The sequence below is a fragment of the Epinephelus lanceolatus genome, chromosome 14 (genome assembly GCF_041903045.1).
Source record: "Epinephelus lanceolatus isolate andai-2023 chromosome 14, ASM4190304v1, whole genome shotgun sequence".
Taxonomy (NCBI): domain Eukaryota; kingdom Metazoa; phylum Chordata; class Actinopteri; order Perciformes; family Serranidae; genus Epinephelus; species Epinephelus lanceolatus.
Window position 1 is genome coordinate 20643577 of NC_135747.1, and position 21035 is coordinate 20664611.

Sequence of the window (21035 nt, forward strand, 5' to 3'; positions counted from 1 at the left end):
CAGAAGCAGACTTAAAAAAACATGTTCAACTTGTATGTGTTAACTTCTCCTCAGATTGATAAAATATAAATTCCCAGAAACAATACTGAGGACATGACCAGTAGCTAAAGTTTTAAAAATGTAACTTGGAGACAATGTTTTTTTTGTTCACCAGTTTGAGTGTGCATTAGGATAAGTGGTACAGAATTTAAGAACTTACTGAATTGGATAGTATAAAAAATTAAAGCCTCAATTAAGGGCCCTCTGATTATTTTGCCCATCCAGTATCCATGTGAGTGAGAACTGTGGCAAAATACAATACTTTTTCTGTGCAACTCTATTTACGTAGTTTTAATGTGTTCTGTGCTGGCACAGAAATATTCTTTGGGACTTTCTTGCTTTACTGGCCTAACAACAGGGGTGGATATAATAAACAGGCTTATTAGACATAGGCCCAGGGGCCCAAAAGAAACAGATTCCCCAGCTCTCGGCCTTCACCTGCAAAATGTCACTAAAATGAACACATGCTAACCAGGGAGAAACTCAAAATGCCCACAAAAAATATGAAACAAATTCAAAGAGACTCAAAAAGACCCCAAAGAGACGCAAAATGACTGCAAAGACATACAAAACAACGGCAAGGAGACATAAGAAACATCTATGAAAAGAGGAAAAACAACCACAAAGAAACACAAAACAAGATTTAAAAAGAATACAAAGAGACTTCAAAAGACCACAATGACACAAAATGACTGCTAAGAGATGCAAAAAAGCTACAAATAAACATAAAAGTGACTCACACAACTATGAATAGGGGAAAAACAACCACAAAGAAACATAAAACAAGATTAAAAGAGATATTCAGTGACTGCAAAGAGACACAAAATGACCACAAAGATGCAAAGCAACTAGAACAAGACACCAAACAACTACAAGGGCTGCAAAACTACAGACACAAAAAATGTTAAAGAGACGCAAAATGGCCACAAAGATGCAAAGCAACTTGAAAGAGACACCTAAACAGCTACAAAGAGATTCAAAGAGACACAAAATGACCCCAAAGAGATGCAAAATGACCACAAAGATGCAAAGCAACTTGAAAGAGACACCTAAACAGCTACAAAGAGATTCAAAGAGACACAAAATGACCCCAAAGAGATGCAAAATGACCACAAAGATGCAAAGCAACTAGAACGAGACACCAAACAACTACAAGGGATGCAAAACTACAGACACAAAAAATGTTAGACACAAAATGACCACAAAGATGCAAAGCAACTAGAAAGAGACACCTAAACAACCACAAAGTGACTGCAAAGACACACAAAATGACCACAAAGAGATGCAAAATGACCACAAAGAGACGTGTAATGACCACAAGGAGATGCAAAATGACCACAAAGAGACACAAAGTGACTGCAAATACACACAAAATGACCACAAAGAGATGCAAAATGACCACAAAGAGACACAAAATGACCACAAAGAGATGCAAAGAGACACAAAATGACCACAAAGAGATGCAAAATGACCACAAAGAGATGCGTAATGACCACAGAGATGCAAAATGACCACAAAGAGATGCGTAATGACCACAGAGATGCAAAATGACCACAAAGAGATGCGTAATGACCACAAAGAGATGCAAAATGACCACAGAGGCACAAAATGATCACAGAGACACAAAATAACTACAAAGAGAAGCAAAACAAAAGGGGCAAAAATAACCACTGACACAAAAAAACCCACAAAGCCACAAAATGACCATAAATGGACACAAAATTACAAAAAAAACAACAACGTAAAATCACAGAAAGATGTGTAATGACTACAAAGAGGTTGCAAAAACAACAACAAAAGAGGCTCAACAACTGTAATGTGTGTCTGGTTCCTGTAGAGCAGAGGTGGTGGGGCCTCCTTCATGCCTGTGCTCTTAGCTCCACAGCTCTACATGGGTGTAGCTCTACATACATATTTATACGTGGCTGGTGTTCCTTCAAGTGTGACAATAAAATCAGTTGATAAGATCGTACTGTACGTGCGATTGTTGTGATTTCCTACTGTATAAATCTCAGGGCTCGACGAGCAGGCGGGGTTAATGTCTGAAGACGTGCAGAAGCTGGAACAGAGCTCTACCGGGCGGTTCGGGTAGATAAAGTAAACGCCCACTGTGTGTACTCCTCCCAACGGGCTCGCCTTTGGACGGGGCGGAGTCAGACCCTGGAAACTGTTGATTTACTAATGATAACCTACTGACGAGGAAGCGTCACCTCAGTGTATTATTAAACTACTTTATTTAGCTAACGAACGGACATTTATTAACTTTCGCCTGGTTTCCGTGTTCCGAACTGAGGAGGTCAAAATGTCCACAATGGACTTGGAGAAGCTGAAGATGTCGGGAGCTGGTCGAGCCATGGCAGTGTTGACCAGCGGTGGAGATGCACAAGGTGACTTTAAATTCAGTCAGGTTAGCTTTATGATGCTGTGAGCAGTCTGTAAGTACATAATGTTAACGTTAAGCTAACTTAACTGGAGCTAACGTCTGTCATTGGGTCAAAGGTCGGGTATGGGCTGCATAGGCTACATGTACATACGTTACTTACGCAACTCACTGTGGTGGGACGTACACCCTCTCTTAAACTGTACTTAGGGTACAGTTTAAACTACTTTACTTTATTATGTCCATTTTATGCTACATTATACCTCTTATCCACAACAGCACAGAGGCTATCATTGTGGTTTTAACTCCAGTACATCTATGTGATAATTTTAATTATTAGTTACTCTGCAGATTCAGATTAAAAAATACAATATATAGTCTAATATACAATTGAAATGTACTGTACAGTAGGTTATATGTTAGGTTAATATGTTCTGAATTTACCAGCTGCAACTTTTAAGTCTATAACTCATGAAAGCATCAGCAACTATAATCCAATGGCATCCAATATATATTTCTGTAAGGCCATTCTGCATGATGAGTACTTCTACATGTGCATATTTTGATGCATGAGTATTTCTAGACTGTGGTATTGTTACTTTACACAAATGCAAGCTCTGAATACTTCTTCCACGTCTGGTAAGGCATACAGTGTCCGGGTCTGTTCAAGTCATGCCTGTCAGGGACTTTGGCTTCTTCCTCACAGAGCAGATGGCACCTTTGCCCAATAAGCTGTAATAAAGTCCTGTCCAGCACAATGTTTGATTTCCCCATGCAGGGCAGTTGTGCAACAGCTTGTGTGTAATGACTTGAGAAACTGAGGGGAATCTGATATCTAATCTGTGCAACTGTTCTTGACTCAGGGATGAATGCTGCTGTCCGAGCTGTGACCAGGATGGGCATCTATGTGGGGGCCCAGGTCTATCTTATTTATGAGGTGAGCAAGCTGTTTGTGTTAACATGACTCTATTAATCATTGAGTTATGTCTTTATTCTTGCTTTGCTGACCTGCAATGTTCTTGTTATTAATGTACAATATGGAAATTTTCCAGGGGTATCAGGGTCTGGTGGATGGGGGAGACAACATCAAACTGGCACACTGGCACAGTGTGACCAACATCATCCAACAGGTGGGTTATATTAGTATTACCGTCAGCCATTGTTGACAGCAGTGGTAAAGGCAGCTGTAAACAGTACATGGTGTACTAGAAAAAGCACAGGTGTTACAAATAACAAAGTAACAAGCTGTGTCACTAAGTTTTTTAATTACACCTGAAAAGGCCTATTATGCCTTAATTATAATGTTTTTTAGCATCTGCTTTGTTTCTTTCTGCTATTAAATATCTCTATTTCTCTTTCCTTTTATGGTTTTAATAGGAATTTTATTATTTCATCCTTCTCCTCTCATCTCGTCTCTCCCTGCCTGTATAATACTGGTTATAACTTGGTAAGGGGCCTTGCTGCATGTGCTTTAAGCCTTATTAGTTGAAGAAGCGGCAAGTCGCACCGTTCAAAATGAAATTATAAGCAACCTCACTCTGCTTTTTGCATTAGTTGTCATGGATTTATGCAGGGAATATATTTAAGGGCATGGTTTAATTTTTCTAAAGCAAATCTGTGGTTTGGTTTTTATGTGCATGTTCTGTAGAGCACTGGTTCCCTATCTTTTATTGCTTATGACTGCTTTAGTCAAGGCAACGTCTATTTGCCAGTAGTCTCAGGGTTAATTTGTTTATTCAGTGTTGAGTAGTTTAAACAAAGAGTGATTTCCCATTCTTGGGGTGATTCGTTTGATTATAATACAGAGAAATTCTCCGAAATAAATCTAATTTAATGTTGCAGAATATCATCTGTTTTCTTATCTCCTACTCTAATATTTATCTCACAACCCCTTCAATAATCTTGTGATCTTTTGTGGGAGCCATGACCCAAAAGTTGGGAAGCACTGCTGTATAGGAGGAGGATTGAAGCTCACAAATGGCATTAAAAGCACATCACAAACATATCTTGAGTGATTTTTTTTGCGACCTGTCTCTGCTCACATTTCATCAGATCTCAGACATCAGATATATCTAACAATACAACCATGCACTAGACAAAAAAAGAAAAGTTTCTGTCACTTAGCATGACATTTTTCAGTAACAAAATATCCTGTTTGTCTTGATTTGGTTTGTGACTTCTTATCTGACATCTCTGCTGCAGGGTGGGACTGTGATAGGTAGTGCCCGATGTAAGCCCTTCACATCTCGTGAGGGCAGGCTTGCTGCCGCCTTCAACCTGGTGAAGAAAGGCATCACCAACCTGTGTGTGTGTGGTGGAGATGGCAGCCTCACCGGAGCCAACATCTTTCGCAATGAGTGGAGCGGTCTGCTGGATGAACTCGTGCGGAAAGGTAAAGCACTCTCATTTTCAACTTGTCGCTGAGCCTTGAAAACTATTTGACCCTCACAATGTCCTTGTACAGCATAATGGAAACAATACAGTAAATAACATTTCATTCTATGCTGACATAGTCCTTCAGGGCATAATTTTATTGTTTAGGGTATGTTATCGGCTTTGCATCATTTCATGTCAACACAGACAAAGAGCTGTATCATCCACAAAAAGTATTTATATCCATGTATCATTCTCTAGCTTGTTTTGTAGTGATATGATTATTTCCTTTTGCATTGGTGTATATAATATTAAGCTGCTAGTATGACATCTACAACAATGTGCATGTTACTTCAGGAAGGATCACAGACACTCTGGCCAGGCAGCATGACCACCTGAACATCGTGGGGCTTGTAGGCTCCATCGACAACGACTTCTGCGGCACTGACATGACCATCGGAGCAGACTCTGCACTGCATCGCATCATAGAGATAATTGATGCTATCATGACCACCGCACAAAGGTTAGACACTCTTGAACAGTGGCAGCACTGAAGCAGCTGGTCTTTCATCAAAGCAGCTATGATGAGGTCACTGACGCACATAATCCTCATTTGTTCAGTAATTAGCACTAAATAAGTTACACGCCTACAAACATCCCGAACACAGAAAGTAAGAAAATACAGGCAGAAGGCAGAGTCTTTGTAGAAAAATACACCACCACACACTGAGAGTGGGTCATAAATGTTGATTGAGAGGGATTACTTCCACCGTTTGCCACCATCCATACATTATTTTTAGGAAAATACTGTATAATGCGTATTTATACCTGCATAGTGTAATAATGAAATGTAATCATCTAGGTCTGGTTTAGTTCAAATTCAACTGATGCATTCAGGCCTGTTTGGCATGTGGTCTTGCTTGGACTTGTTCGCTCTGCTCTCTGCGTGTTGCTACAATCTGGAAAATTCACTGTTTGAACGCTCACATACCTGCTGCAAATGTTTTAATTTAAATCTTGTATGCCTCCCACAGCCACCAGCGCACTTTTGTTCTGGAAGTCATGGGGCGACACTGTGGGTGAGTAACACTCTGACACACCTTGCCTCGCTTCATAAACTCCCTCTGAATACAACCAACGATTGTGCTGTTACTCCAGATATCTGGCCTTGGTGTCAGCTCTGGCATCCGGGGCAGACTGGCTCTTCATTCCAGAGGCTCCTCCTCATGAGGGCTGGGAGGACCTGATGTGTTCCCGTCTTGAGTCGGTAAGGCAGAAAAAGTAGTCAAGACTGTATTTTAGCCCTGGGCACATGCATATGTATACACACTGCTCAAAAAATTAAGGGAACACTCAAATTACACATAAGATCTTGATGAACAATTCATTCAAGTTGAAAATCCTTACTGATGTACATTGTATCATTTGTTGAGAACAAAACCATTAACTGATGATTGGGCTTGATTCAAAGAAACAATTGAAATCACAGGCTGATCTAACTCATAATGTGACTCAGTAGTGTGTATGGCTCCCCGCGTGCCTGTATGCACGCCAGACAGCGTCTGGGCATGCACCTCATGAGTTGGTGGATGATGTCCTGGGGGATCTCCTCCCACACCTGGATCAGGGCATCAGTGAGCTCCTGAACAGTCAAGAGGTTAAGTCAGTGGCATCAATACCTTCATCATCCAGGAACTGCCTTCACATTTTGGCCACATGAGGCCAGGCATTGTCCTGCACCAGGAGGTCTGAGGATTTCATCCCAGTACCTAACAGCAGTCGGGGTACTGTTGCCTATGATATGGAGGTCTATGTGACCCTCCAAGGATATGCCTCTCCAGACCATCACTGACCCACCATCAAACTGGTCATGCTGAATGATGTTACAGGCAGCATAACATTCACCTCGGCGTCTCCAGACTCTTTCATGCCTGTCACATGTGCTCAGTGTGAACCATCTGTGAAGAGAACAGGCACCAATGGAGGACCTGCCGATTCTGGTGTTTTCTGGCGAATGCTAGTTGAACTGCATGGTGCTGGGCTGTGAGCACAGGTCCCACTAGAGGACGGGCCCTCATGCCACCCTCATGGAGTCTGTTTTGACAGTGCACACCAGTAGCCTGCTTGAGGCCATTTTGTAGGGCCCTGGCAGTGCCCTGAAGTTTTCTGAGCAGTGTAAGTATTTACTCTCACTGACTTACTGAGTAATGTATTTTGTTTATCCCCAGAGCCGCACAAAGGGGTCCAGACTCAACATAATAATCATGGCAGAAGGAGCCATCGACAGAAATGGCAAGCCCATCTCCTCCACTTACGTAAAAGATGTAAGTTTAAAGATGTAAGGGCAGAGGTTGATTGAGTGCTGTCTGTGCTGTATTTAACAGCTGCCCATGATGTTGAAATATTATATAAATGTTAAACTGGCAGAGAACAGTTCATTTCAGTGTTCAGTGTTTTCTCTCATATGTTTGTAAAGGATTTTTGTCTCAGTGTATTTCTGTTGTGCATGCCTGCTAAATGACAAACCCATAATACGCTGAAATACTTGCATGTCTTTTTGAAGCTGGTGGTAAAGAGGCTGGGTTATGATACCAGAGTGACCGTGCTCGGACATGTTCAGCGGGGAGGAACTCCCTCAGCGTTTGACAGAATACTGGTGAGTTGGACAACATGTTTTTTTTTTTATACTGCGAAACTGCAGCTATGACACATGACTAAAAAAAAACCTGCATATATGTTAATTTTGGTGGCAAAAGGGACAAGTTATTGTCATTATCCATATAACCAGTACAAGACATTTCTGATGCACAGGAGGTGATACTCTGCAATCTTAAATATCTATGTATTTTAACACACTTGTATGCGCTCATGTTTTCAGAGCACTAAGTTAGGTGTGGAGGCAGTGATTGCCCTGATGGAGGCCTCTCCTGACACCCCAGCCTGTGCCATCGGCCTGTCAGGGAACCACGCTGTTCGTCTGCCTCTAATGGAGTGTGTGGAGATGGTGAGTTGCTCTCCTCTCTTCCATAATTGATCTTAATAGACATGCTCAGAGACAGTGGGAGGTTGCTGGACTTTTCGACTGTGTCATAATTCGCAGACTAAGTTGGTGCAGAAGGCCATGAACGAGAAGAGGTTTGATGAGGCGGTCAAACTGCGTGGAGGGTAAGAGCTAAGATGTTTTTCATGTATATTAAATAAATAGAGTATGTTGTTAAACTGAAATGCAAAATTGCCTTGATTCATATCATCACACCTTTGTAAGTCCCTCGCAAATGTATGATCCACTCATGTTAATCTTACCATGCACCGGATTTAATTTTGTTAATGGGTTTTTTTTTGTAAATTTGTCCACAATAAAAATACTGATTTTCTTGCAGGAGCTTTGAGAACAACTGGAACATCTACAAGCTTCTTGCCTTCCAGAAGCCCGCCCAAATTAAGGTAAGTTTCTCACTAACATGAACACACACCTGCACACATACACGTACAGTATTTGTAGTGCTAACGTGTGTAAAAGAATCACAAACATTAAACTCAAATGTCCTCACTTATATCTGACCCATGTTCCCTCAGAGTAATTTCTCCTTGGCTATCCTGAACGTGGGAGCTCCAGCTGCAGGGATGAACGCAGCGGTGAGGTCTGCAGCTAGGATAGCGCTCGCGCAAGGACACAAAGTCTACGCTGTCCATGATGGCTTTCAAGGACTTGCCTTTGGACAGGTGAGAGCTTCTACCTCGACATGTTTACCATCCCGTGATAGATTTTAGCAACAGGTAAGATGTATGAGACTGACAGGAAACTGTCGCCTGTCTGTCTGCAGATTTTTGAGATGGAATGGCTCAGTGTGGCGGGATGGACGGGCCAAGGGGGCTCACTGCTGGGGACAAAACGGTGAGCAACAGGACACTTTAGTTTCTATAATGTGAACATATTTGAGTTATCTAAAGAGTAAAACGGTTTAATATCGTGCTTCTATAAAATTTGGGGATTTAATCTGTGTGATGTGTTTGTGTAGGACAGTCTGAAGATGCATGTTTGGTATGAATTTAAAAAAAAAGTGGGAGGAGATAGGTTTAATTAGTTTTACAGATTTCAATAAAAACACAGTGATGGACGTCATAATTTGCGCTAGATTAGATTTTACAAAATATTTCAGTTCAAAATTGGACCTACAGTTAAGTGAAAGTTGCAAAGCTGTAGGCCATACAGGTGATTTGTTATGAATTTTTAAAAGTTTTGACTATAAAGCAGTTGCTGCAGCGCCATTATCAGGACTGTTGGCCCCTGTTGAGGAAGTTAAGCATGTGACTGGACCTATGTGCCAAGTTTGGTTTGTTTCTGTGCACGGGAAGTTAGATTTCCTCAGACGGATAAGGAGAAGAAGAAGGCGATGACCCCGATTATGTCATATCCAATGTACAATATAAAGTGAACGTTATCTCAAATGACATTACAAGATAATTAAAATTTCCTAATACTGTATATTAATTTTAAAAATCCCTGATAGGTTACATGGAATGTCCAGTGTGTTTGTGTTAAGTTTGTGTTAAGTGTAACCCTGAGGGTTCTGGGTTTGAATCCACCAGCTGGCCAGGGCCCTTCTGTGTGTAGTTTTCATGTTCTCTGAATAGTCCCTTATTCCATATGAAGCATTTATATGATGTTTAGATTTTGGTGATGAAAGTGTTAATATATTAAATTTTCATATATTAACCATATATTTTGATTTCTCTACCATTTTAATAAACTTAATAATCCAGTGGTTCCCAACCTTGTTGCTTAAAGGGATAGTGCACCCAAAAATGAAAATTCAGCCATTATCTACTCACCCATGTGCCGATGGAGGCCCTGGTGAAGTTTTAGAGTCCTCACATCCCTTGCGGAGATCAGCGGGGGGAGCGGCTAGCACACCTAATGGCAGACGGCGCCCCAGACTAACGTCCAAGAACACAAAATTGAATCCACAGAGTACCTCCATACTGCTCATCCATAGTGATCCAAGTGTGCTGCAGCCGCGACATAAAAAGTTGTTTCGAAAAAGTCATTTGAACTCTGTTTTTAGCCTCACTGTAGCCTGTAGCTCTGACTGCTTCTCTGTGCTCCGCGTTCACGTGTGCGCGTGCTCAGGGTGATCGGTGATCTCTGAAGAGCAGCAGTCTCGTCAGTACTGATGTCCAGATTCTCAAGTGCAGGCATCGCTAATTCCCAGTCTGAGCAGCAAAGACTTTCCTCATCCATTGGCATTGCTTTGTATTTGAAACAACTACACCACCAGGTTTCCAGTGCTGGACTTCGGCTCGTGAGCTGCGGCGGCTGCTTCGTCCAGTAGCCTGAGTTCCGTGTCCGTATACTTGGGCTCAAACAAATACGGCTCAACAAAGAAATGCTGTTCCTCCTCAATTTCAAAGTCTTCAGGCATGTTGGGCTGTCCTTTGCTAAAAGACCGTAGTGCAAATTATCTTTTACCTACTGTGGTTACTGTTGTCTCTCCCTGCGGTGCACGTGTCACATGATGTAAACACGGGTGAGCAAAGCTCATGCTTTCGCTGGTCTCGCGCAGGCACGCACACGTGAGCACAGAGAAGCAGTCAGAGCTACAGGCTACAGTGAGGCTAAAAACAGAGTTCATATGACGTTTTTCGAAACAACTTTTTATGTCGGGGCTGCAGCACACTTGGATCACTATGGATGAGCATGTTGGAGATACTTTGTGGATTCAATTTTGTGTTCTTGGACGTTAGTCTGGGGCGCCGTCTGCCATTAGGTGTGCTAGCCGCTCCCCCCGCCGATCTCCGCAAGGGATGTGAGGACTCTAAAACTTCACCAGGGCCTCCATCGGCATATGGGTGAGTAGATAATGGCTGAATTTTCATTTTTGGGTGCACTATCCCTTTAAGGGACCTATTTTCTGTCATTGACTTAACTTATGAGTCCTGACTAAGAGACATATTTTATAAATATTTTCATATTATATTCAATGTGTAACAATAATAGTACTAAACAACTGATAAACTGTACAATCAAACCAAATAGGGCACGCAATAACTGCAGGAAGTTTGTGTGAAACAAGCAGTTCGGATGAATTTTATGGGATTATTGTCTGTGAATCATTAATAGTTATTAGGCTTCTTCTTTGAGAATTTCAGTGTCCTTCTCCCTGACACTTGGCCTTTGTTCTATTAGCTCTTTGGTCATTTTAACCGTGTACTCTTCTAATGCAGGATGAGGCTGTTAAGCAGAGTTTAGGCTTTGTGAATGTAGCTTGAGTTCATGTCTTCACTGTGTCCTTATCCTGTGAGATTTTGTAAAGTTTATATCTTGAATAACAATTTAAACCTAAAATATAACAACTGTATTTCGTTTTCTTAACAGAAATAAAAGTAATGCTGAGATACAGACCTACTGTAAATATTTTAAATAAGTTTTTTTCATGCCTTAAATCAACCTTCCATAAAGCTATGGCGACCCCTAGTGGGGAATTGGGACCTACAGGTTGGGAACTAGTATAACACTGTGACAGAGGATTTTCATCATCTTAGGTGTTTACCTCCAAAATTATCAAATCTTACAGTTACCATAATGCAGCCTTCTTACCTACATCTTTCAAATTCAATGGTGCCAGTTTGTAATGCAGATGTTATGTTAAAAACACGTAGAGCCCTGTCTTACACCTTGCGCAAAGCGGCGCACAGCACAGCGCAACAGTCATTGCCAGTAACTGACCAACACAGCTGTCATTTTCACAGCTCGTGCCCACGTTGTGGAACTTGAGTCCATCTGTGTGCCCATGGGTGTGTAGGGCTTAAAATGAGGTGTGGTCAAGTGCATTGTTGGTGCATCACTATTTTGAGGCAGCAGAAAGTAACCATGCCAGTGAAGAACACAAACCTGGTCTAAAGCCAATGGCACAGTGTTTTCCTGCTATTTAAAGAGTACAATATTAGTAAGATGCGCCTTAATAGGCAGATTCAGAAGGTGTGTACACTCTATTACAGACAGTGAAGTGTGCATGGGTTGTGGGTTGGTGAAATAAAACAACATTAATGAGGAAAGTATTAATTACATTCTCTAAAATGTGAATGTAGCACAGAGCTGCTGTTCCGACTCCTCATTTAGAGAGACGCTGTGCACTTTTACACGTGAGGAGCAGCATGAACTTTATTATTTCAGAAGCTGACACTTAAGTTGTTTCCTCCGTCAAGTTTATGATTACAGTTTTTAGTTTTGATGCTTAAATGTCCCACGAGAGCTCTTACTGCTTTACTCTCAGCAAAAAAACGCCTGCTTCTCCAATTTGCTGAATCCACCATGTAAGTGTCAGCGTACCAGCTGCGGGCACACCTGGCTTTTAAACAAAGTGAGAGATGACATTGGTTGAATTTATGTTAGGCACAAAGCACACCTTTGATTACTTTGGACTAAATCCAGCCCTTTTGCCCCTTGCACCTTACTTTGCATCCAGATGTAACATGTAATTTCTCAGACTTGACAAACCTTGCTCTAGAGCCACAGGAAAAATTACAACTGCTCTCTCAAGCTGTGTTACACTCCTTGTGACTTGCAAATTTTTAAAATACGTTTCATGTCCTGTTTCAGAACTCTTCCAAACAAACACATGGGGAAGATCGTAGAAAACATTGCCAAGTACAGCATCTCAGCTCTGCTCGTAATCGGAGGATTCGAGGTATAAGACACAACCCTTTAAAGAACCAGATCTGCAGTTCTTGTACATTATTTTGTGTCAATGTTACATCAAAGAGATTTTCAATCTACCTCTTGGTGACTTTCAAAGGCGTACGCAGGTGTGCTGCAGCTGTTTGAAGCCCGGGGTCACTATGATGAGCTCTGCATCCCCATGTGTGTAATCCCTGCTACCATCAGCAACAATGTCCCTGGAACTGACTTCAGCCTGGGAGCAGACACGGCTGTCAACGCTGCCATGGAGGTAATGCTGAGCAGATGGTAAATTAATAGGGTGACTTTGATGTTTCAGGATTAACACAAATAGAGACGAAACCAAGCCAGAAAACATCACGTTATATGAGATGCCATATTATCAAGATGCACTTTGAACTCTGAATACTTACTGAAAACGGGCACAGTGAGTAGTCAGAGCATTAGTTTTTTATCTTAAAACTTTGAGAATTGAGGCAGTGCTTGAAAGCACATAAAGCAAATAAGGAGGAAGCTGATGTTGGAGCTGTCGCAACTTTCAAACCGACATTGTTGACCCTTCCTGCAATCGCCAGTGTCTCCTCTCACTCTGCCATTTTAATTTCTTCCCCAGGGTTGCGACAAGATCAAGCAGTCTGCCTCTGGCACCAAGAGACGAGTGTTTGTGGTGGAGACGATGGGTGGGTACTGCGGATATCTGGCAACCTGCACTGGTATAGCTGTAGGTGCTGACGCAGCCTACATCTTTGAAGACCCCTTCAACATCCACGACCTGAAGGTAAGACCAAAAGAAAAACCTCTGCTGTTTCCTTAATTTTGATCATAATGTTCTCAGCTCTCTTTAAATATTTGGCCTTTTGACAGACAAATGTGGAGCATTTGGCTGAAAAGATGAAGAAGGACATCCAGCGGGGTCTAATATTGAGGTACGGAACACTCGGCCATACAGAGACCTAAGGAAAAGGTGTTTGTGCATCTGTTTATCTACATTATATGGCTCTGTATACACAATGGATATTTTCCTCTACCTTTTGGCTTCTCGTTCACACTGAAGTAGTTTGAGTTTTTTTTTTAATCCTCTTCTATAGTAATAATAATAATAATAAAATGTATTTATAGAGCACTTTTCACACAAGGGATGACAATAAGAAGACAATAAAAAGACAATTATAAGCAAAATATAAAAGTGAAGGTAAAAAGGACAGAGACCGTAAGAATAGAAAAAAATTGAAAATTACTATAAAATAATAAGAATTACATTAATTAAAAGCCAGACTAAATAAGGAGGTTTTCAGCTGTTGTTTAAAAATGAAAAATGTAAGGGGAAGATTTTACAAAACTATCTGTATGGATGTGTAAAATGGAGAGTTCAGTAAACAATGACATCATCTCCTCAGCTGGACATCTTAACTACATTATGGTGCCGTATTTTAAGTCTGAGGATCACCAAAATCATAAGTTTTATTATCTGGGTAACATTATTGTTTGCACATTTCAATGCAAATGATCTAAAAGTTGTTGAGATATTTCAGTCTGGATTAAAGTGGCGGACAATTCAAGATGACATACTGTACAGCATATATGGAACATATCATATTTTAGATGTATAAAACAGTGTCAGATTTATTTTTTTTCTTTGCTGATAATTTTCTCTGTCCTATCAGGAATGAAAACGCCCATGCAAACTACACCACAGATTTCATCCATAGGCTGTATTCAGCAGAGGGGAAGGGCATCTTTGACTGCAGAGTCAACATATTGGGACACCTTCAGCAGGTATGGAGCAACTATACAGTGGGTGAACGGAACATGCCAAAACAAAATAAATAAATGACTTCAAATAAAGTAAGATTACATTAAATGTAGAGAGATTAATACTGAAAATAAATGCAGGCTTTGACGGATAAAATGTTTATTTATTATATTCGTTCCCCTGTTTATTTACTTTATTACATTTTCCCTTTTATTTAATTTTATTTTTGCATTTATTTTAAATTTATTTATTTATTGTGTTTTTCTGTATTATTTTCCCTTTGCGTGTCCCCCCATTTATCTCTGTATTATTTTTTATCATGCATTTCTTCTTAATTATACAAACGAGGGGGCTGTCATTCAAAGTGTGTCACATTTTATAAATTATTTAACGGCTACATTTACTATTGGTGGTATATTAAATGGCATATTTTATTTATTGTAATATATTTATTTTGGCAGCTTCTTTCCTTCATACCATACTAGAATCATCATCTTACAAAACACACCTTAGCAAGTTGCAGATGTTTCAGTTTAAGTGACACTATACTGTGAGGAGACACAGTCTTGCAATATATTTAAACTCAGCTGGTGTGTTTGTGTTCCAGGGAGGAGCACCATCTCCTTTTGATAGAAATTATGGCACTAAGTTGGGTGTGAGGGCAATCCAGTGGCTGTCAGAGAGGTTGACTGAAAACTTCCGACAAGGTAACGTTAATGTGTAAGGTAAAAGTTGACATAAATTTCTCAGAAACCCCAAATCAAACCACAGCAATGTGATGATTCTACCACTGTGTGTGTGTGTTTTCTTTTCCACCAGGCCGCGTGTTCGCCAACTCACCAGATACAGCATGTGTGCTTGGCCTCAGCAGGAAGGTCATCAAGTTCAGCCCCGTCACTGAACTGAAGGAAGTGACTGACTTTGAGTAAGCGACATCACAGGTTTTCATCAAAGAGGAGTTCATTAATAATCCGTCTTGATAATATCTGATTACGTCTGTTTTTCAGGCACCGGATGCCCAAGGTCCAGTGGTGGTTTAACCTTCGGCCAATGCTTAAAATGTTGGCCAAGTACCAAACCAGCTTCACTGAGTATGTGCCAGGGGAGATAGAGCACGTGACACGACGTTCCATCAGCATCGACGCTGGGTTCTAGGCTCTTTAACGCTACAGTGCACACTGCACTTTTTAACCTTTATCTGTCCATCCTTTGTTTCTTTGCAGAATGCATACTCAGAGGAATACTTCACCCAGAAAGTGATCCTTTGTATATCAATTACTCACCGCCGATTTACCTTGAATTCTAAAAGAAAACTTTGTTTTTCTTGCATGCCTCAACAACGAATGAGGAATCCAAAAACGGTGAACAATCTCAATGAATTCAAATAAATGGGGGCTGCATTTAACATCAGCAAAACTATATGAAGACGTCTGTTTACAAACTCTCACAAGTCATGCAGTCCAAGTCTCATTTATCCAGTTGTGTGCTCAGTACTTAACAAACACATGCATTTTTGCTGCATTATTTAATACTTAGACGAGGAGCGCACGCACTTGCCTAGGCGCACTCCTTGTTTGCAGTGTTTTAAATAGTAAGGTTTTAGTGAGAATTTGGGAATTATTGAGCATACGACTGGATAAATTAGTCTTGGATTACACTGCATGAGTTGTGTGAGAGTTTGTAAAGATGTTTTGATATAGTTATACTGTTGTTAAACAAAGCCCCCCTTCAATTCATCGAGAATGTTCACCGTTTTTGGATTCTTTGTTCATCGTAGAGGCTTGAAAGGAAAACGAAGTCATCTTCACAAATCCAGTATAACACAGGGTGAGTAATTGTTATATAAATCATCATTTTGTGGGTGAAGTATTCCTCAATGAATGGTTTTAAATTTAGTGCTATGTACGTTTACAGGACTGAAGACTTTTAAAGCCAACATTGATCTCAGTCTTGACTGTGTCAAAGAAGCTACTGTATGTTTAATAATGTAAAAAAGTACTTCAGATATTCATTTGTTGCCTTCAGTAGAGAGATCTGATTTTTAATCAGAAACCTTTAGTAAAAGTAGTATGTCTGTGTTATCCAGCTAAAAATTAGAGCTTCTGAATTTTTGACATTCCTCTATAATTTGCAGAAATTTTTTTAAGGGTCCAGTGGTTGTATTTTATTCTGATTTGTGTTCAACTCCTTTATTGTCAAAATGTGACTGAGACCAGTGAAATGTTAATTTAATTTTATTTTGAACTGTGTGAGACTAAAACAGTGCCTCTGTTAGTAATTAATGCAAACTAAACAGCAATTCACAAAATACCAATTGGCAGTTTGTTACACGGTAAATAATAATAATATTCATAACATGAATAAACTTCACAACTGCTTTACTTAACAATGAAAAATCTGTAAAGAAATGTGACATATGTTGTTTTTTTTTTTTGATACTACGCTAATCTTCACAATAAAATGTCGTTCAACAGTGAGATTAGAAATTTGTTCTTTGTCATGTGAACAGCTATTGAAATAAGATATTAAGTTAACATGTTTAACAGAACAAAAAAACCTACCCGGCAACTTCACTTAGATTTTTAACTGTTTGAGTTTTATAACAGCTTTAAACGATTAACTCTTACCTAAGGTATTTGTCATTACCCACTATATGAGAACATAACCAAAGAAAAGAAGCTGATGAACTAGCCTGATGAACACTTGCTGCTAGCTCTCAAAAGTTGAATGAAAATGGAAACTCATCCCTGGTGTTATCTTTGTTAGTGGCCTGAGGGCTCTTGGAGCTAAAGGTAAACTGGAAGTCTTCACCTTGCTCTGGTTGGCCGAACAGGAACTCAGGACCTGCAAAATCATAAACACACCTGCAGTTCACAGGCAGGTAACACACATCACAAAAACAGAGATGTGACTTGAAACTTACATGCTGAGGACTTCGATTCTGTGGTTTTCTGTAACGAGACAAACAGTTTGGTATTTTTGTTCAATAATCAATACGATCAATAATGTATGAAATAAAAGGGGATTCCAGTAAAAATTCAGTACCTTCACATTGAAAAGAGAGCCGCTAAAAGCGAAAGACGTCTCCTGTGAAGAAACGTGGAGGTAATTCCAAAACACAGAAACAGCGATTTCTGTCAAATCAGTCATTCCCTTTGCTCACTCCTCACCTCATCCTGTGACGAGCTGAAGTCAAATCCAAACCCAGAGAAGCCCGGGGTGCTGGGCTCAGAGTTCAGAGAGAACAGGAAAGCTGGAGATTTGGTATCAGAGGGGCCTTTACGTGGGGGGCTGTCAGGGCTAAAGCTGAAGAGAACAAAGTCAACATAAGTGGTTGCCGTGACAGTCACTCAAAGTGTTGGACAAGTCAGACAAAGCCTTACGCAAATCTGAATGTCGGGGTTGAAGGCACGGCTGTCATTTCTGCCGGGGAGGGTTGAGGAATCGTTTCTTGAGGTGATGACTGAGGAAAAGCAGCGAGTCCCTCGTCCTCTTCACTCGGCGCCTGCCCTTCATCTATAGCTGCTCGTTCTTCCATCGCCCCCTCCACGCCTGATGCTGTAGATTGCTGGTCATGTGCAAAAAATACACAATATAGGACTGCTTTTATGGGGGGGGGGGGGGGCATTTTAAGGACAATCTAGGTATAATAGACAAACATTACCAATACTTGGTCCTCTTGTCCAGGCTCCTGTTCCTGCACCTCAGTGTGCATCTCATCTGGCTGTATTTGCTCTGAAGAAATAAATATAATAATGAGGTTTGATGCAACATATACATCTGAAACACACAGTAGACTTATCTCTACTTACCATCCAATGGATAACATGACCACTGTTTACTGCTTTCCTCTTCTGGGGGAGGGCTGCTGACAGTAGCGCACTGCACCTTAAAGATCCGTTCAGATTTATCAAAGTGGCTACAGGACCTGCTTTAACATCTGCATTTATAACTGCTAGAATTTTGCAAGCTTTACAATTCCATTAGTATTGTTTAATGTATTCAAGTACCTTGGTCTGGTTGAGATTAAGTGAAGAAATATCAATGGAAGAACTACTCTCCTCCTCTGTCTGAGGGTCTAATTGTTTCTCTGCTCCTATGGGCTGCTGGCCTGGAACACTGAAGAAAAGTGAACCCAGTCAAAGACAAACTGAGCTTTGCTGGAGGCTATGTGTCATTGTTCTTCGCTATCTGTAAGATTCACTGAAAGATACCTGTCTGGTAGTTTCTCATTTGATGCAGAATCAACCTCTGGACCTGTTCAGGCAGAAATTCAATGAACTGTATCAAGAGGTGTAAATATTTCAGCTCTACCAGAGCAAGTTATGATGATATAAAAAGTTTATTACCAGTGAGACTGTCCAGCTCCTTCTCTGTGATTTTTATTTGGTCATCACAAGCCTTGATACTACACTTTGTCTCCTCATTTTCAGCCTGCAGCTTAAGGAGCTTTTGAGCGAGGGGATTTTGGTAAAAATACTCCTTTTGTGACTGGAATTTCTTCCAGCAGGTAGTGATTCTCTCTTTGTAGACTTCCCTTGTAGGGTCACAAATGAAGAACAGTTAAGGTTGTTTCTGCCCACAAAAATATATTAAATGCAAATAAACACCACAGCTAACTGAACCTACATGTCGCTGTTGTAAGTGATTTTTCTGTTGTCCAGTTCTGCTCTCAGTGTCTGGTTATACTGAAGAAGCAGGCTGTGAGTCGCGTTCTTGCTAAAGTTACATGGATGACAAGCAATTATATGTAATATGCACTGCTTATGTTAAGTTACAGGTAAAATTTGACTGTGTATTAACTTGGTCTGTCATGATATGATCCACAAATACATAGCCAGCATACCTTTTAACATTTCCCCCATTCACTGCACTCTGCTTCATCCTGATTTCATCCTTTAGTTTCTTTATATTTTTTTGCACTGCTTCATTATGAGATCTCTTCTTGGCAATGTCAGCTCTGCAAACTGTTGATAAAATGTGAGCTCTTGATGGACACCATTTTACAACATAAAACCAGAGTTTGTTAGCCTGCCTTTCATACAAGTATCTATTTTCATATAGGTTAAAAAGGGTAACTGTTGAACATGGCATTAACTTACCTGTAATTCGTTGGTCGATTTCATTCTTCTTTCGGGAAACCTCCCGACTATGAAGAGCTATAAACAAAAAACAGTCATCTTATTTAGAAATAACTATTATCTTTTTATATTTTTGTAAAAGCAGTAGGCTTGTGGTGTTATATCTCACCTGAATTAGCTTAGGTCACTTAGCACCAAAGCTAGCTTGCTACTGACAGCCGTTAGCATAGCAGCTAACGTTAGCTAACGTTAAACCTTTAACGTAAACATCTACTGACAACAAAATTACAACTGTTAACGAATAATGAACTCAATAACTGAACTCACCAAGCTGAAAGAGGGCACTGTCGATTTTATTCAGTGAAAACTGGTCATTCATTTTTCCACCAGCCTTCAGTTAGCAACATTAGTTGACTCTGTGTTAGCTTTCAGGCGGGCCGCGGGCTGCTGCTGTCAACGGCTCAGACGTTAGGAGAGATCCGCCCCTTCAGTGTAACACAAAGGTCTTCATGTCATCAGCTCCAGTGAAGGTAAGCTATTATTTAATGAAGAGAGACACGAAATAATTAATGGTTAGATTTTAGATGTCACTTAGATACGCAAGAGTTTGGCAAACCTCCAACTCACTTGTTGTCTGAGGTGTTTTCAGTTTAGCTGGGATTGATGTTAGCATGGTTAGCATTTTGGTGCATTTTACTTTAAGTGACCAGTTTATGTTACTAAGTTACTAAATAAATCTAATTCTAATTAGTAACATTTATGGACAACAAATATTCATTAGGTTATTTTAAATTAACTTACTGCTTAATGTTGCTGATTAGAAAATGGGTAGGCCTATATTCTTTTCAGTAAAAAAAGTTATATGGAGCCGGGAATAGGTTGTTAAACATTGTTCAGTCCAAGGACCCCTTAGCTGAAAGAAAGATGGAGCAGGGACCCCCTACATATAAAATAGGTGCCCCAGGAATGAGTCCTAAAACCAAGAAAAATATATTTAGTCTATGTTTTCCTTGCTTAAAACCAAGTAAACTGTAAAAGAAGGAAAGGTCATGCTAACAGTGACAGCTTTCAAGGAGACAGACTTTTGTGTCAGTTCTGTTGGAGTCAATGAGGCAGGCACAGCAAATCAGGCTACAACCCATTATATCTTTGTTGTTTCAACTTTGACCCATTATGCTTATTTACTGCTCACTGATGTGTTTTTTTTTTATTCAAATATACGCGTTGGTTTTCCATGTTACTGGTCTCCAAACAGATCATTGCTCTGTTTTGCAGCTGGATCTCAGCCTCTGCTGGACAGAGCCATGATCTGTTTGGAGACCAGCAACAAGAAAAACAATCAATGTGGAAACATTTTTCAGTCACAGTTGGAGCAACAAAGATATGCCCTGGCCACTTCATCAGCACATTCTCACTTGATCTCGTCACATGTCGATGTTAGGTCATGGACTTACATGCATTGTCTCTTCTTTCAAAAATACACTTCTGTTTCGAAATTTACTGTTTACTTACAGTCAGTTTCAAAATAAATGCTCTACGTTGAATTGATGTTTTTTTTCCCCCCTCAACAACTGGCACGCATGGTTGGGTTTATGCAACAAAAATATGTGGTTTGGTTTATGCAACAAAAATATGTGGTTGGGTTTAGGCAACAAAAATATGTGGTTGGGTTTATGCAACAAAAATATGTGGTCGGGTTTATGCAACAAAAGGTTTGGCTTTATAATCTTA

At 40.3% G+C, this 21035-nt stretch overlaps 2 protein-coding genes across 2 annotated transcripts; one reads left to right on the forward strand and one right to left on the reverse strand.

Moving 5' to 3' along the window:
- The first annotated feature begins 2176 nt into the window (after window positions 1-2176).
- On the forward strand, window positions 2177-16914 carry pfkla (phosphofructokinase, liver a). The gene is made up of 22 exons (XM_033617798.2): window positions 2177-2426; window positions 3283-3356; window positions 3472-3549; window positions 4622-4811; window positions 5150-5315; window positions 5827-5871; window positions 5951-6059; window positions 7021-7116; window positions 7356-7448; window positions 7671-7796; window positions 7893-7957; window positions 8173-8236; window positions 8369-8515; window positions 8617-8687; window positions 12393-12480; window positions 12589-12741; window positions 13084-13248; window positions 13335-13396; window positions 14135-14246; window positions 14831-14930; window positions 15043-15148; window positions 15231-16914. Exons 1-22 carry the CDS (start codon window positions 2342-2344, stop codon window positions 15376-15378), a joined length of 2343 nt encoding a protein of 780 aa, XP_033473689.1. The 5' UTR covers window positions 2177-2341; the 3' UTR covers window positions 15379-16914.
- A 14-nt stretch (window positions 16915-16928) lies between these two features.
- On the reverse strand, window positions 16929-19765 carry LOC117251480 (uncharacterized). The gene is made up of 14 exons (XM_033617799.2): window positions 19632-19765; window positions 19326-19382; window positions 19070-19190; window positions 18853-18942; window positions 18573-18760; window positions 18438-18480; window positions 18234-18342; window positions 18036-18111; window positions 17888-17958; window positions 17607-17791; window positions 17394-17529; window positions 17269-17310; window positions 17147-17174; window positions 16929-17067 (listed from the first exon to the last, which is right to left on the reverse strand). The coding sequence occupies exons 1-14, from the start codon at window positions 19681-19683 to the stop codon at window positions 16940-16942; spliced, it is 1326 nt and encodes a 441-aa protein (XP_033473690.2). The 5' UTR covers window positions 19684-19765; the 3' UTR covers window positions 16929-16939.
- Between the last annotated feature and the right edge of the window lie 1270 nt (window positions 19766-21035).